The sequence below is a fragment of the Ursus americanus genome, chromosome 15 (assembly GCF_024610735.1).
Source record: "Ursus americanus isolate L20-20 chromosome 15, mUrsAme1.1.p, whole genome shotgun sequence".
Lineage (NCBI taxonomy): Eukaryota > Metazoa > Chordata > Mammalia > Carnivora > Ursidae > Ursus > Ursus americanus.
The window spans coordinates 25,905,752-25,922,651 of NC_142141.1; the positions used below are offsets into that span (position 1 = coordinate 25,905,752).

The following is a 16,900-nucleotide window of genomic DNA, read 5'->3' on the forward strand; positions in this document are numbered from 1 at the left end:
TGAGGGGGTAAAAGAAAATGAGGCTAAAAGGGTAGCCTGGACCCCAGACTGTGAAAAGCTTAGAAAGTCTTGCTAAAAAGCTTAGAATTATTTCTCATAGGCAGAGGGGAACCATTAGAACAGAAGTACATTCATATGCCTATGTGATAAGTTTTTCCAAAGCTGCTGAGCAACAGCTTTTTAGGTTGCCAGGAAAACCTGTGAAGGTATTTAATATAACATCCAAAAGTCACTTTATATTTAACTTCTTTCATTGCATTCATTCCTTTGAATACTTATTAAGCAGCTACTACAATATGTCACTGTCCTAGGTGCTGAGAAACAGTGGCGATATCCTAAGAAGAGGCAGCAGTTAGTGTGACAGCGGTGCAAGCTTGGCACACAGTAAGCACGGTGTGTGAGTTGGGGAGTAGCACATGGTGAGGACAGGCCAGATCATGGAGGGTTTTATGGCCCAAATCAAGAAACTAGATTTTCTTCGTAAAGCAGTAGGAAGCTACTGGAAAGTCTGAAGTAAGGGAGCAAGAGCATCTGGTGTATGTTTTAACAACACTGCCCTAACCACCCTAAGACCTAATTTTAGCTGATCAAGAGAGAAAGTAGGGTGACCAGTTTGAAATGTACTAAAGCATTTAGATTAAAAAAAAAGATGTGGTACAATGGTAGTACAGTAGGCAAGGAGAATGTAGACTGAATGGCAAGATGCTTTGAAGACAGTCAACAAGTTCTTGCTAAAGGACTCGATGCCATGGAGAACAGATAGGTGGGCAGTAAAGAAAAGAGAACATCTTGATTTTTGTCTCCAGTAAGTAAATGAGATGGCGATACCCTTGGACAAGGGAAGATGCAACTGATTCTTGGTTTAGATTTTTTTTGTTTCAAAATATTTTAACATTAGGGCAGTACATTTTTTCAGAATGATTTTAACTTACAGAAATTATGTAAGCTATCTTTTAATCAAATATCAATGTTTACCAAATGTTTTGTTCAGCTTAAATGTTATTTCAATTGTTAAAAAAAAACCTGTTACAAAATATAACCATAAATCTTAATGGATTTGAGATTTTTTTTTACAAATATATTAATGGTCTCTTTTATACAAAGCCTGATTAGAAATTCATAGCCTTTATTAAATGTAAAATAAAGGAGAACGGTCTTTTAAGAAATGATTTATATGCAACCATTTCTAATATCGGATATATTATTTAGTGGTTGACAATTACCTGCCCAAAACATAAAACAAAATGCATTTACTGTGATTTTTTTTCACACTGTGGTTCACCCTCAAACTTCATAAGGATTTTCCATAAATCAATGGTTCTCAAACTGTGGTCCCAAACCAGCAGCATTAGCGTCACTTGGGAACTTGTTACAAATGAAAATTATGTGGCCCCACCCAAACCTACTAACTCAGACCCTCTGAGGGCTAAGCCCAGCAACCTGTATTTTGACAAGTCTTCCAGGTAATTCTGATGCACTCAAGTTTGAGAACCACTGCCAAAAATAAAAGCTGCAGAGCAATTTCACTTAGGTTAATTTAGATTAATGGGGGGCAGAGCTACGGCAGTGGTGAGGGAACAGAGAGGGGCACGCCATTTTTAAAAGTAGTGAGTACCTGGGACTTATGTGTTAAATCAAGATAGAAACTTAGTAAAATGACATAGAGGCAAAACTATGCTTTGTGGTTATAATTAATTCAAAAGTAATTATATTAAAATAATTTGGCAAAATGCTTTAGCAATTAGAGAAGCTTGATTTTGACACATGGTAATTTTACGTTAGGCAAATGTGAATTGTTAGAAAATACGAACATCTACTCCTCTGTTTTAGAGTGCCGTAAAACGCAGGTAATGAACTTAAATTTCCAATTAACATAACTAGCCCATAATAAAACATTCTAAAATCTTAAGAATTTTGGAAGTGCAAATCTAAGAACGATAATATCTTTAACAAATGATAATATTCTGATAAATCAATACTCTGTAAAGCAATAAAATCCTATTTTTGAAATCATATACTGCCTTAATGATAATAATGTTCCCTGAAAAGCACCCATGACTTACTATAGCAGTTTATAAACAAAGCTACTTAACCTGTACGAATTAAATTTTAACTTTAAAATTATACAATGCCCTTCTTTTAAACTCTGCTACTTCATGCAAGCTGATAAATATAACACGGTGAGAAAGAGTGGGAGCCTCTGCTTCATTTTGGGGTTGTTCCAAGACCAAGTAGAGGCCCATGCACAAAAAGTTTTAAAATTCTAAATTAAGGAAAGTCAACATACCAATACCACTTTCAAACTAACTTTTAAATTATCAAGCTCACACCTAAAAAGTGGAAGCATCAATGTTAGTCATTTCTACAAACACCGGATCGCACTGATCCCTTTTAGTTCGAATCTCTGTACCACTACTTAAACTTTTTTTGCTTCTTTTATATTTGAATTCTTTCCACCCCTGGTTTTAATCAAAAGTCACAAAGCCTTTCTCCAGCTCATTTTTTATTTAAAACAAGTGACCTGATATGTAATGGAATAACAAATACAAATAAATACACTGCCAACTTAGGGAGATCTGCGGAACCAATGTTTTATGACAATCTGCAATTCCCTACAAGTGTTGCCGTCATCCTTGGTGTTCTGAGCCTTCCTGTAGTTGAAGCTGTTTAATTCTTCTATCTTGGTATTTATGTAGCTTCTTTGTTTCTCAGCCTTTAACAGCATTTGAAGATAGTGTGCTTGACAATATACACCTCAAAATGTGGTCTGTATGCAAGTCTCTCAACCCCTGAAACCTTAGTTTCAAATGTAGGATTTAAGTTCCACTGTTCTCTCCTATAAATCAAATACAGTGTTCTTGCACACATTTTGGTCTCTGTTACACCAATATGTGATTTCACAATGGAAGCATTCTCCATTCTGTACTGAGAAGCCCATGGCCATGTGACTTCCAGTGGAGACTATAATGTGTCCAGGGCATCCACTCCAACCACAATTGGGTTCCTAGGGTTTGGGTAGGTCTGCACTGAGGCTGTTGTAACAGTTTCCCATGGATGGTCTGTGTCCTCTCATGTCCAGGTCCTCATGGCACCAGTGACAAATGCGATGGCACTCAGGGAGAATAAGGCAGAGAGACAGTACCTGACCTCACTCTCCCTCCTTCAGTCCTAGCACCCGCACTTCTGTTTTGTATTTTGGGGGGAGGATGTCAGGAGAGATTTAACCGTAAGTTTGAAACGCCTAGAAGAACTCATGTGGAAATAAAAAGTATGAAGTTGTATATAAATGTATTTACTTCAAAAAGTCGGGAAGAGCAAAGGTAGAAACAAAGGTTTGGAATTCATTAGCATACAGCTGGTACTGAAGCCATGTGACTGAAGCAGCTTCAGTAGAGAAAACGTATAGAGAGAAACGGAGCGATCAAGGACCAAAGTCGAACAGAGGAGGTACTGTCAGCAAAGGAAACTGAGCAGGCATGTCCAGTAAGACACAAGGAAAACCAGGAAAAGTTTCGGAGATGCCAAGAGAAGAATTATCTCAAGAAGGCAGAAGCGGGCAACAATGACAAATGTTGCTCAGATGTCAAACACGATGAAAAGTGGAGAAGTGACCACCAGCATTCTCAGAAGAGTCACTGGTGACTTCGCTGAGAGCCAAAATGAAGAGTTCTATAGAGATTATGTGAGATGAAGACAATGCCTACAGATGACTCTTAGGGTCAGGCCACACATATTCAGAGCAATCCTAAAGGAAAGTATGCTCTATACACAGTATGCTTTCATGATGAAAGCAGGTATGTTAACGTCAGGGCACCCCATTTCTCAGTAATCACTGTGTCCAAGAGAATGAATAAAGGGGCAATGAAAACAAGATAGCTTGAAGAGATTCCTTTTCCAGTTCTTGGGGGCCAACTGGGAAACTGGAAAACTTGGTAAGAGACTAACTTCCCTTCATCTCACTCCCCAACAGAGGGGCATATGAAGCCCAAGAGCACACGGGCTGGATACAGCAGGTGTTTAGTCAATATGAAGAATGCATGGGTAATTACATAAGTGAAATCCAACAGGTCTTTTATTGGCTCACGTACTTAACTTGGTGGATGCTGTGAAGACTTAATGATGAAAGGTATACGAAAGGTGCCCAACACAATGTCTAGCACATAACTGCTACTCATTTTTTTCAGTTCTAGGAACATCCAAAAACAGTCCCAAAATGAAGTTCTATCTACCAACCTATTGGTCAGGGAGATATAAAGAGATGCTCCTTTGCCCAAATCCTGAAAGTTAAATCTCAGTTAGGTCAGGCCTCTAAGGCTCACTGTACCCTAATTCCAGGGCATCCGTGAGTCCTTCCCATGCTGTAAGCACCCTTACAGAGTCTAGGGACAAGAGGCTTCACAAAGATAGCTTTGAAACAAGCCAGCAGATAGGCACATTTATCCCCGCCCCCCATCTGCCTTGTCAACCAGGTCCCCCATGTGTAAAGTGACACACTGAAACAGGGGGAGAAGGAAACAGAACAGGGTCAGAGAAATACAATTCAAAGTAAAAATCACTTCTGTGTGGAGCTCACAAAAGATCTGGGTTACCGTCGGCTGCAAACTGCTGCTCTCCGGGCTGCAGGTCCTGCCGGAAGTCGTTCTCCTCATCGGAGTCATCTGGGTGATGGTGATTGTGGTCATGGATGTTGGCATTATTCTGGGCATTGTTATCATTGTCATTGTTGGAATTCTGGTTGCTAACAAGGGCCGAGGAAACCCCAATTCCCGTGCCTGCACTCAGACCGACTCGAGCACAGCCCTAAGGCGAGAGGAAAGCACATGCGTCTTCACTCAGGTTAGTACAGAACACTTCATTTTCCATATTCCTCCGGGTCATCTTGACCTAAGAATTTTTACAAAGCACTACTTTTATGTATGCATTAAGCCCCTTATTAGAAGCTTGTAAGACCTCAAGCAAGGCGCAGAGCTATCGGTCTGGATTTACAGATGATGAAATGCAGTGCAAAGAGGTCTGTGTAAGAGACCAGTAGCTACAGCTGGAACTTGAAACCCAATAATCTGACCTCCAATCCTGAGCCTTCCCCACTATACTGTACTGCTTGCACAGCAGGAATGTAACCAGTAAGAACGGAGGAGAGAGAAGATACCCAGCTGAAGCATTAAGTTTTTATTACAGTGACAGCGAAAAGTTTTATTAATTAAGCAGTTTTAAAATAACATTTCATACAGCTAGACAATCTCAGGTTTTCCAGGAATTTCAACTGCATAGAAGAGAGAACGGCAAAGTAAAACATTTCCAAAATAAATACCTAATCCATATTTATATCTGAGGTTCCTAATTAGAGATTTAATCTCCCAAGTAATTACTCTGAGTAATAAATTTTGACCTAGCTCAAATTTCCACCTTTGCTCTTACCTTACCTTCAGCTTATAGAACCGACAGACAGCTTTCCACTTACTTTTTCCTTTCCCCTCTCTGGAGACCCCTTACCAGAGCAAGAGGCCATGCAAATTATAAGCTTTATGTCTTCACTGAAGCTAGCAGTAAAAAGTCCAATTGTAACAATGTAAGGGCATATTATTAGAAAAAGAATCACTTAGGTTTTCAAATGTGACTTACTTTGGGTGGTTCACGAAACATCTGGTCCAGTGAAATAAACTCGAGGCTGGGCAACAATTCAATAAACTGGCCAAAGGAGTCCAGCTTCAAAGCATGGCACCGCACTAAGTTGATATCGACCAGTCGCGTCCATCTTGAATGGTCTGTTGGGAGAAATGACATGGCCAGAGAATTTAACTAACACTTTCTCCACTATGGATGACTTTTGCTATAGATCATAAAGTTCCAAAACCTTTTCCTTTAAATAACTTTGATTTTATCTCATGATCTCAAAAACTTGATGACTAAATTGATGTCTTCTTACCTAATTTCACTGTGAAAAGTACATGGCTTGGGAATTATTAACTTGAAACCAAGTCAGCTTTGATCTAAATGTGATCCCTTCAACAACCTACATGTCTATTCAACAATAGGACACTAGTTAAAGAAATGCTGGTGCATTCATTTACTAAAACATTATGCAGCTGTTAAAAAGAACGAAGCAGAATTGAGTATGCTTGCTATGGAAAGCTCTCCCAAATACCTCTAGTGTAAAAACCAAGCTATAGGAGAAGGTATACCTAGTAAGAGCCTTTGTGTACATATATCATTTTTAAATGCTATACATGTATAGGTTGCAATATGTACAAAATAATCTGTTCAGAGAATACACAAGAAACCGTTGATGGTGGTTACCTTTGAGAAGAGGAGACTTTTCATTTTGTACCTTTCTGTACTGTTTGGTATTATTTATCAAGTGCATGTATTACTTTTAGTTTTTAAGTGTTACAGGAGTTCTGAGTGATGGGATTATAGGCCATTTTTTGTTTTCTTCTTTATACACTTCTGTATTTAAGAAAACAAACAAACCAAAAATCCAATAAATGTTATTTTTTAAAAGTGATCTATGCCTGCTATAACCTAGTTTGTACTTCCCTATAACTTCTTGGTGCAGCTGGGCTAGGGAAAGAATTTCACTTCCGGCAGGGGAGACATGGCCATTCTAATGAGTAATCTCAACAGATGCCCCAGAGCCTAAAAGGAGGCTGGAGACGAGCTCCTTAAGGAGCTACAGTAGCCGTATGAGGCAACTCAGACAGGAGAGGAGGCTGCGCTGCAGGAGTCAGTGAGGGGCCTTGCTTTGGTTAAAGAGGATGTCACAATGAAAATTCTCTAGCTCTGAATTTATTTAAAGGTTTGTGAATTTAGGTATTTAAGAAGGACCTTAAAAGAAACAAACAGTACTACTCTCAGGGAAGAAAATGAACTCCCCATATAAGGAAACATATCAAGTACAAAAGTCACACTTCTATACACGAGGGATCAGGCGGGGAGGGGAGAGCTGAAATAACCTAAGATTTTAAGGCAAATGAAATTTCACTACAAGTTAATGCTAAATATGTCACCTAATTAAAGTTTTTGTTTTTGTTTTTGTTTTTAAATACATACCCACTCTGTCCTTTCAGATGATGTGCCATTTGAAGGTAATTCAGAGAAAACAAATATAATATCCTGGGCAACAATTCCTAACCTTAATTTTATGTGCCTGGCTCAAAGAAATATATATAAAAATCAGGGCAGTTGAATCCATAACCTAGACAGTGCCAATTTCTAGGCAGAGAATTTCAGGAGTTCAAAGAGGTACTGACAGAATACTTCCAACTGGGTTATCAAAGGTTCCCAGCACTTATATGAACAATCATATAAAATATCTACATTTTACATTAGGAATACAATTCATATCACACACAGAAAACAAAAATATATATTCTTTTGACAGCAGACAGACATAGCCATAGTTAAGCCTACAGTACCTGAGATCCAATTGTATGGGTTATGGAGATGGGGGCAATTATAAATTGCCAGATATTTGATACAGGAAAAAACTTCATTGACTGCCTTCATCCCTATATCGGTGATGATACCAGGATTTTCAACCACATCAGCCAAACCATACTTTACCAGATCTGCATTCGCCATTCTGCCTAGAAAAAGAAGTCAGTTAAAAAAAAAGGATTCTTAAATGTCATGGAATGTTGCCGATTCTTTATCTTAACATCCAATATATCACTCTCTATGATTGTTCTGTGTCATCGACCCATCATGAGGTTCAAGTCTGACTACAATTTTAGGTCAGGTATTCTGTGCAAATACCACTTATCTTGCAAAATAAAAACATATTAAAAGTCAAGGGATAGCTAACAGAAACAAATTATTTTCAACTGTTTAGAAAAGGAAAAAAGGAAACAAAAATTCTTAAAGCAAAACTGAGGGATATATCTGTATTGGTTCACACTTACGGTGAAGTTTTAGCTTTAGCTTTAAAAAAAAAAAGATCTTAAATATGTAATTCTCTTTCACAGTATCAGGATCATGTTTTTGGAGTCAGGTGGGGCCATGTGTAGGAAAGAGTAAACTGGGAATTCAGGGTCATTCTTAGAGCCCATGGTATTGGTTAGTAAAGGCGTGCCTATCCCCCCAAAACGTACTTCTAACTCAAATACACCCACTCCCTCTGCCAATAGGCTTTAGTGCCCCCCATCTTGTAGGCACACACGGGGATGGGGGAATGGGGGTGGGTTTCAGTAAAAGACGATCCTCCGTTCTAGACTATGGTACTGGAACTCACACCTCATTCCCTGCCTCCTGTCCTCATTTTTCCCAGCTTCCTGCCCTTACTCTGCAGGATGGTCCACTTGACTACAAGCAATCTGAAGGAAAAGGGACTGAGTCTAGTTAGTTGACAATCACATTTTCAATGACCAGCAGAGTGCTGGGGAGACAGAAATTCAATACACGTCTCTCACAGTCCTTACTACCACCTGCCACCAGGTACAAAGAAAACACCTTCACTCCTTTGAGGCCACCACCTGCTTCCAGCTCTTGGGGTCTCCTGATTGTCACGCTCCCTCAAGAACTCTGATGACATCACCCAGAACTCATTTTTGTTTCTTTTTTCTTTAGCCCATAGGTGGGCTAAAAGTAAAAGCTACCATTTAGTAAATGCTTTCTAAGGGTCAGAGATTGTAATGATAAAACTGCTTTTATTACTGACTCCTCCAAACCATCCACGGAAAAAATTGCAAGTGGTCTTATCCCCACTTAACGTTAAAACAGAAAACACGGACTTAAGAAGTAACTTGCCCAAGGTCCCAACATTTGTAAGAGGCAGGTCTCAATTCCATCTCTCTCCCTCTCTCCAAAGCCCTAGCACTAAAGATAACACTGCTCTGATTTTTAATGAGTTTTACATCCCTATCACCTTTGAATAAAACTCTGCTATCATAAATCTATGAAAGCAAAAAACTCCTAGAGTATTCATCTTTGGGACACCTTTCTTCTACTCTTAACACACAGCATCTGCTTTTCAGCATATCCATTTCCCCAATCTGGCACTGTCATTTTTACCATAAATATATGAGGCACAAAGGTGATGTTTCTACTTATATTTCGCCAAGTCTTTGTAACAAAACAGTGATACAAGTTTTACTGGAGGTGATGCCACCCCCACCCTCCTGGAGAGGTGCTTCAAAATCTAAATTACTGAGAAGAGTGAGATTAAGTGACGAAGTATGAGCAGGGACCACGCGTTCCTTCCTGGACGCTCTGTTAGAGGCACCTGGCACCTACAGTGATACAGACAATCCTGGGCTGTCTTTGGAGGACCAGAGGCAAATGCATATATGGAGAAATGGATGAACTGCAGCAAATATGAAAACAAGAATTGCTTATGAAAAGGTCAAGACAAAGAGATTTCAATATGAAAGACACTATGAAACATGTTGAAAAGCATAAGGTAGCAGTAGTCAAAAGGTAAAGTGTTTTTCTATTGAAAGTTTCCGGGAAAGAGATGTTATAGGGAAATAGCTGGTTATAAAGATAACTCTCAAAAGACAATCTTTCAGTGGGCCTAAATGTAGCCATCTTGAAAATACAAAATTTGTCAAGTTTTGAGCTTTAGGGAAGAGGAAAAAATAAAATTATAGGAAGAACACAAATTACCAAGCTAAAAATTTTGCGGGGTTACACATAAGCTGCTGTAGAAACAACACAGAGAATGTAAGCAACCTCATTCAAAACCAGAAAAGCCTGGTATCAAATACATTAATTTTATATGAAATGACTATACTAGCTCAGCATTTTAAAGCTATGTTGGTGAAAAGCTGATCTTTTACAAAGTTATACAGATTAAAAATAATTCCCATTAAATTGGCAAGAAGATGATTTGATTTCTTAATCCTTCGCATGTAATAATGAGCACTGCAACAAAGAAAAGGTAAACAAAACAATAGTGAGACATTTATCAAAAATGAAAAAGGACAACAGTCACGTTGTTTGACCTAGAGTGTCCTGACCAGAGGAATTAAGCCTTTTGTTCTTCTACAGTGCAAACTAGATCTAAGAAAAAAATGCCATCTGGTATGACAGTGAGTTTAAGAAAGACTTGTTAGAAATTACACGGGGAAGAAACAATTCTTGCAAAAATAAAAACATGCTGACGGTGGAAATGCTCTTGCATGTCTGATTAATGTCACGTGGGAAAAAAGCTTGAATAATGAATTGACATGCATTCAAACCCAAAGGAATGAGTTCCCAATTGTAAATACATTCCAGAAAATGCTGTCAACAAGCCTTCCAACAGCAATCATCATCAAATGAATACTGACCATTATGTGCTCACACTATCTGGGAAATCCAGAACCCCCAGCGGGCTTATTATGGAAATGAAGAGCATGGACAGGGAATGGGACCTCATCTGAGAGGACCATCAAAAGCTTCAAGAAGTGTGGCAGATCAAATTCAACAAATGGAACCAAGGATGACATTCTGTGAAAAAAATGAAGCAGAATGGGAAAGAAACTTGGGCAGTAAAATGGAGACAATATCAAATGTAGGTAAGGATTTTTTTTTTTTGTATACTGTTAATCATCATATTTTCTATAATATGCTAAGTCAGAGGCAATATGGGGAAAAAAAATCACTGACACTTCAAGTTTAAATTAAAAGTTCCTTTTTCAAAAAGGCAGAGCCCCTAAGATTTTAAGCTGTCTTATATTCAAGAAAATATGGCACATCTCAATTCAAGTTTCAGTTTGTCAAGTAAGTTCCCTACAGCAATTCTAGGGAATAAAATGGTTGATTAAGTCTTACTCTGCAGCAAAAACTCATCTACATATCCCAGATGAAGTGTTTCAAACTGGGGGAACTCCAGCTCTGCCATCTTTAGGGCAGAAAAGACGCCATCTTTGGTTAGGGAAGGCTGGATCCGAACTTCATGTAACCTATGGAAAAAAAGATAAATATCAGAGTAAAATAAAAACCATCAGAATCAAAGGTTCTTCCTAGCATAACAGTCTGAAGGAAGTTCATCTTACTTAAATGTCATATGCAAACAACTCTCCTCTCCTCTACTAAAAAACACCAGAGAGGTTTCCTTTAAAGGAGCATTTAGAAAAGTACGGGCACGTCTTAGGTGGTACGCTGAAGTTACATTAACAAAGAGCTTTACAGTAAGAATTGTATATCCTTCCTAGTGCTTGCTTAAACCTGATTAAGTGAAAGTCAGAATCTGCATCTGGTGCTGATTATTCAACAACTTTTTTTATGTTAGCTGTTAAAAGTGCCATTTTAACAAAGATTACAGTTCTATATTGGGTAATAATATCTATTTACTTAAACTTAGAAACAGTTTTATTTATATTCTTAATATTCTTTTGATGGAAATCAAGAGTTTTGTTTTTAAATTGAAAAAAATACGGTTAAGTCAATTTAAATACAATATAAAAGTAGAGGTAGACTTTTGATCTGTAGGAAATAGTAAATGTGGCATAAACTGATACAAACAAACAAGAATTATTTTTAATCTGTATATATAAAGGTGTTACAAGGTCAGGACTCTTAAAAAGCGAACTTAAAATACTGATTTCTGAAGAGCAAATAGTGTCACCAACTAACTAAAATAATTCCAAAAATCAGAGAAGGTTGAAAGAATGGTTCCCAAGAGAGCTGCAGACACCAGGGCATCAGTGCTGACTTCTGTCGGCCTTCCAGAATGTCGACTGCTTTTCCCTGCTGAGACCACACCCTTGCAGAGCTTGCTGGGTCTGGAGGGCGGTTCAGCTGGTCATCAGTTATAACGTAAGACTACCACTACTAAGTGATGCCCTAACGCTATTTAAACAGCTCCTTTATATTTTACATCTGGGCGAGGCATAATCCAACTTCGTATACACATTCCCCCAATTTTTGTAAAACAGGGAAAAATGTAACTCTACAAAAGACAACATGAAGAGGAAACATACCTACGAGCAGCAGTGATAATGAGGTAACCAAGATCTACTTCAAGAGCATTTTTGCACGCTCCCAAAACAATAGTGTGCAAATTTCTAAAACCACCTAGTTAAGGGAGAAAAGCAACAAAAACAGTAAGTATTTCCTCTGACCACAGCACTTTCAGTAAGCTATTTATATGTATTTTAGATGACAATTATCTGGTTAAAAGTAAATCTATGTTTGTTTTTCCATTCAAATTACTATCTCAAGATGAATTATGTCTACTAGTCATCTCCTAAAAAAGGAGGAAAACAGGTACTTTCATTCTGAAGAGGCATTCTGATCGTGCCAGAAAATTACTCCAAATGATTGAGACTTTTAATAAAGAAAAGATTTTCAGAAAGCTAGAAATTCATGAGGGAACTGTAAAGAAGGGATCCTGACATTTTCTAGCCAAGGTTTGAACCTCCAACATATCATATGGGACAAGACCACCACTCCTTGAACTTCAACTGTTTTTTTCTGCTTGTTTGTTTTTGAAATTTGCTCTGTAAACAAATACAGGGCAAGAACAGTATGCAAATTTTTCATGTTTTAAGACTGACTTTAAACTTCTATGAATAGAATCACACAGTATGTCCTTTGGTGTCTGGCTTCTTCCGCTACAATTTTTGTTGAGGAGACTCATCCAGATTGTTGTGTACAGCGGTAGCTTACTCATTCGTATTGCTGTGTAATATGCCCTTGCACAAATATGTCACATTTGAATCATTCATGCTGTTGCTGATAGGCATTGGGGTTGTTTCCATTTGGAGACTAATATGAACAGTGCTACTACGACCAATTTGAGGCACTGTCTCCTGGTGAGGATATGTACGCATTTCTGTTGGGCGTAAAGCCAGGAAGGCCACCGTTGATATGCATGTAGTCAACTTTAGTAGATACGACCAAACGATAGTTCAAGGGATTATATCAGTTTATACTCACCCCCAGCAGTGTATGGAAGCCCTTGCTCTACATCCTGGCCAACACTCTTGCCTCTTTTCTATCAGTCATGCTTTGGCCTAGTCACTTCAGTGCTTGTGTACTATGCTGTGGTTTTATTTTGCATTCCCCGAATGATTAATGACGCTTATCATTTTTTCATGTTTATGGGCCATTTGGTTATCCCCTTTTGTGAAGTCTTTTCTATTCAGGTTGTATCCCTGTTTTTCCTATTGGGTTGTCTGCCTTTTTTTCATTAATTTTAGAAGTACTTCATATCCTCTAGATACAAGTCCTTCATCTAATACCCATACTGCAAATAGATTCTCCCACTCTGAAGCTTGGCTTTTCACTCATAACCATGCCTTTTGATGAATGGGAAAAAAAATTTAATATAGTACAGTTTATCTATTTTTTCCTTATGGTAAATGCTTTTTGATATTCTGTTTAATAAATCTTTGCCTACCCAAGATCAAAAAGTCATTCTCCTACTTTTTTTTTTTTTTTAAACGAATGTTTTGTTTTTCACATTTGGATCTATGATTCATCTGGAATTAACTTTTGTGGAGGTACAATGACTCCTTAAGTAAAATATAAGGCAGAGTCATTCTGAAACACTTATTAGGGGAGAAAAGTCTGTTTTTCTTTCAGGACATTTATGCAAACTCTTTGCTTTTGGCATCTCTCTCTAGGTCTTCTCTCTAATGAGTGGTTCCACTGTAGTCTTCTTATCCCTTCTCTTTCTCCTTTTAGCTACAGCCATGCAATAAAAACACTGCTGTTGATAATGAGGGAGCCTGCTCCATCCCCTTCACACAATGTAATGAAGTGTACTTCCACCAGACTTGACTGAAAAAGACCTCAAATTGTAGTGCTTACTCACATTTTAATAGTATTAATAATGACATCAATTTGTACCAACAGTACTTAATGATATTCCATTTGTATTCTGAATATACAAAGTTAGATTTTTGTTCTCATCTGTTAATTATCTACCTAGCTAAATTTTGTAGTATTTGTGTTGCAATGAGGGGATGTTTAACATGGCGCACATTCTGTTATATTATCATTATTTAAAATATAATTAAAGGACCTAGGGAGTAAAATATATTTTCCTTGTAAAAGCCATCATCTAGATGGAGCTAATATCCAAGTGATAAACATGAAAGAATTTGATATACCTTAAAGTATTAGACAAATATTAGACATTATCATTACTAATGCCTGAGTTCTTTTATAGGTCTAAGATGTCCAAGTCAAAAAACATCTCTTTCACCAACGGACACTAGAAATCCCTGTTAATATTTCTCAGAAAAATTCCAAATATAAGAGCTGTATGATTAACTAAGTAATAAGGATTAAGTGCTTTAACACTCAACTATTTATTTTGAGAGGGTTTAGCACTGTATAAAAAGAAAACGAATACTAGCTCATGCTCACGGTTACTTATTCTCCATCGAATGCACCAGACAGAAAGGCAATTACTAACAAGCATTTTCTTTTAAAAAGACTCACAAAAGAGGCTAAATGAAAGCGTAATAATTTTTTAAACTGGTTTAAAAAGTATTCAGTAACTAAAGAAAAATGAATACCTGATCTCCAACTGTCTTCAACTACGTGTTGGATAAGACCTCCAAGGAAAGGAACTCGAACCATTTCCAAATGTTCCAAGTTTCGGGCAGACGCTAAGCCTGTTACTAAAGGGACATACTTCAAGGAGTTTGTGGGCCCTAAGGGGGTAAAAAATACTTCAATGGAACAATGTAAATTGACTTAAAGATGAATTTTCAAACTGGCAGCTGAAATAAATTAACTTATAAATTCCATGTGTGAAACTGACAGCCAAGTAGTTAACTCTCTATAATTTATACCTATTAGAAATGAAAGTATTAGCCTGTTAACCATGTATTTATTCAGCCTAAGGATTTTTCAGTAACACTGGAGGAATACTTTGTATTTTTTGTAAATCCCCCAGCGTTTCAATAGTTTGGAGCTCAAAACAACTAAGGGGAGAAAGCCAAGTGGAAGATGTGATCCTTCACTCAAGTAAATAGCTGGATCATAAATACCTCTCTCTGTGACCAGGGTTGTATGAGGTGTTACGGAAGATCACAAGACATAGTCCTATCTATCACAGAGCTTGCAAAAGACATGGAGATGAAACTAACTGAATAATTCTAAGAATATAAAGGCATGACATATCAACTATAAAAACAGGATCTGCTGTACTACATAAAAAAGAAAAGAGTAAAAGAGAAGAGGAAGGAAGTGTATATCTCAGGACAAGGGAACAATAACATAGTAAAGACAGACACTGAGGTCAAGGCTGGTAGGGCTGCAGAGGGGAAGGTGAATAGGCAAGCCTGACAATAAAAGAAGGTATATCTTGGTAAAGAATCAGAAATAAAGATAATCAAGAGGGGTCCCAGTTATTAAGAACTTTAAAGCAGAATAGTTCCCACTTGACAATCTCAGGCAACAGAGACACTGAAGGTTTCTGAACAGAAAAGCAGTACCATAAAAGCAGTGCTTTCTGCTTTACGAGATTATGTAGCATGACGTAATCAGAAATCAGAGATCTATTATAACCATCCTACAGAAAGTAAGAAGTGAGGGGCGCCTGGGTGGCTCAGTCAGTTCAACGTCTGCCTTCAGCTCCGGTCATGATCTCAGGGTCCTGGGATTGAGCCCTACATCGGGCTCCCTGCTCAGTGGGGAGCTTGCTTCTCCCTCTCCCGCTCCCCTTGCCTGTGCTCTCTCTGTCAAATATATAAAAAAAATCTTTTAAAAAATTTGAAAAAGAAAGTAAAAAGTGCCTGTAAAAAATATGTAGAGACACTGTGATGCTCCTCCCACCCGCTAAGGGTGAAACACGAATCACATGTCTACTGACTTTAAAACAAAACGTACATTTATTTTCACAAGATGACTGAATTACCAAACATAAATAATAACAACATAATGTAATTCCATTTACAAGTGTAGCTATGGAGATTGCTTTAGGATATTACCGCACCATAACTGTGCCATTACCTGCACAATTCCTCATGACGAAAGTTCGTAAGCTGATGCAAAGAAAGTCTTTGAACGGCTGTGGTTTAGTGAGTCTTACCCACTTCATATAAAGGTGCCTTAGCATCGGGATACAAGGAATTTCAGGAACATTCACCCCTAAAAACATATCCAAAAAACAAAAATCACGGAAAAACTCTGTATTCTGCATAAAAGTGCAACAGTCTACTTTTCAAGTAGACTTTCTACTTTCATGGATATTTTCACCAGAGTGAATTACCTAATTAAAGTCCATCAAGTGTGGCTTATTTAAAATAGGCCTGTAACGAATACTTTAAGCAAACCATGAACACTCTACTTTGTTATTTCTTTAGAAAAGGCATATGGAGATGGTATTTTAAAAGTATTCCCACATTTCATACACATGAATCTTTCTCATAACTCTACAACTCTTCCAGGATACATATATACACGCAGGAGATGTAAAATGAAAACAAGTTACTGAAAACAAAATTACTATTTGACTACCCATGCCCACTGTTCCACCACTGAGAAAACTAAAAGACAGGCAGGCTAGCTGGCTTCAAATATCATAATATCCAGAGACAGAGATTAAAGCTGTTTCTACAAACGAATGAACCTTAAGGATTTGTAAATGTGCGGGAGAAGCCAGTCAGCATGACTCTGAAAAAGTGAGAAACCCATCAGTCATTTATTTTAATATTTCAAACTGATAAAGGTATTTTATCTTTCAGATCCGTAAGTGACTTAACACTAGGAATCATACCTGCAGAGGACCCTGTCTGGGAGAAAGGGGATGTAAAGTGGAAGGAAAAGCCAAGAGACACAGAAGAAGAAAAAAGATCGGTAACTTGTTAAGTTCTAAAGGGAAGAAAGCAGATCAAGGAACTTGGCCAACAGTTAAAACACCACAGCCTCACGAAAAGCCAAGGAAGTGCCACAAATCTCTGAGAGAAAGCCCAAGGACCCAGTGTGATGGCATTTAACAAGCAGCAGCTGGCAAAACCAG

At 37.9% G+C, this 16,900-nt stretch overlaps 1 protein-coding gene across 7 annotated transcripts in view; it reads right to left on the reverse strand.

Annotated features, from left to right (window-relative positions):
- Positions 1–16,900, reverse strand: part of FBXO38 (F-box protein 38) — a 53,672-nt gene that overhangs the window by 19,064 nt on the left and 17,708 nt on the right. For all 7 annotated transcript variants that reach the window (XM_045815254.2, XM_087867892.1, XM_087867891.1 and 4 more), the window contains 7 exons: positions 15,892–16,029; positions 14,451–14,588; positions 11,904–11,997; positions 10,753–10,883; positions 7,416–7,586; positions 5,623–5,765; positions 4,590–4,800 (listed from right to left, as the gene is read on the reverse strand). In XM_045815254.2, coding sequence (XP_045671210.1) covers positions 4,590–4,800; positions 5,623–5,765; positions 7,416–7,586; positions 10,753–10,883; positions 11,904–11,997; positions 14,451–14,588; positions 15,892–16,029 — 1,026 coding nt within the window. The remainder of the gene's footprint in view (positions 1–4,589; positions 4,801–5,622; positions 5,766–7,415; positions 7,587–10,752; positions 10,884–11,903; positions 11,998–14,450; positions 14,589–15,891; positions 16,030–16,900) is intronic.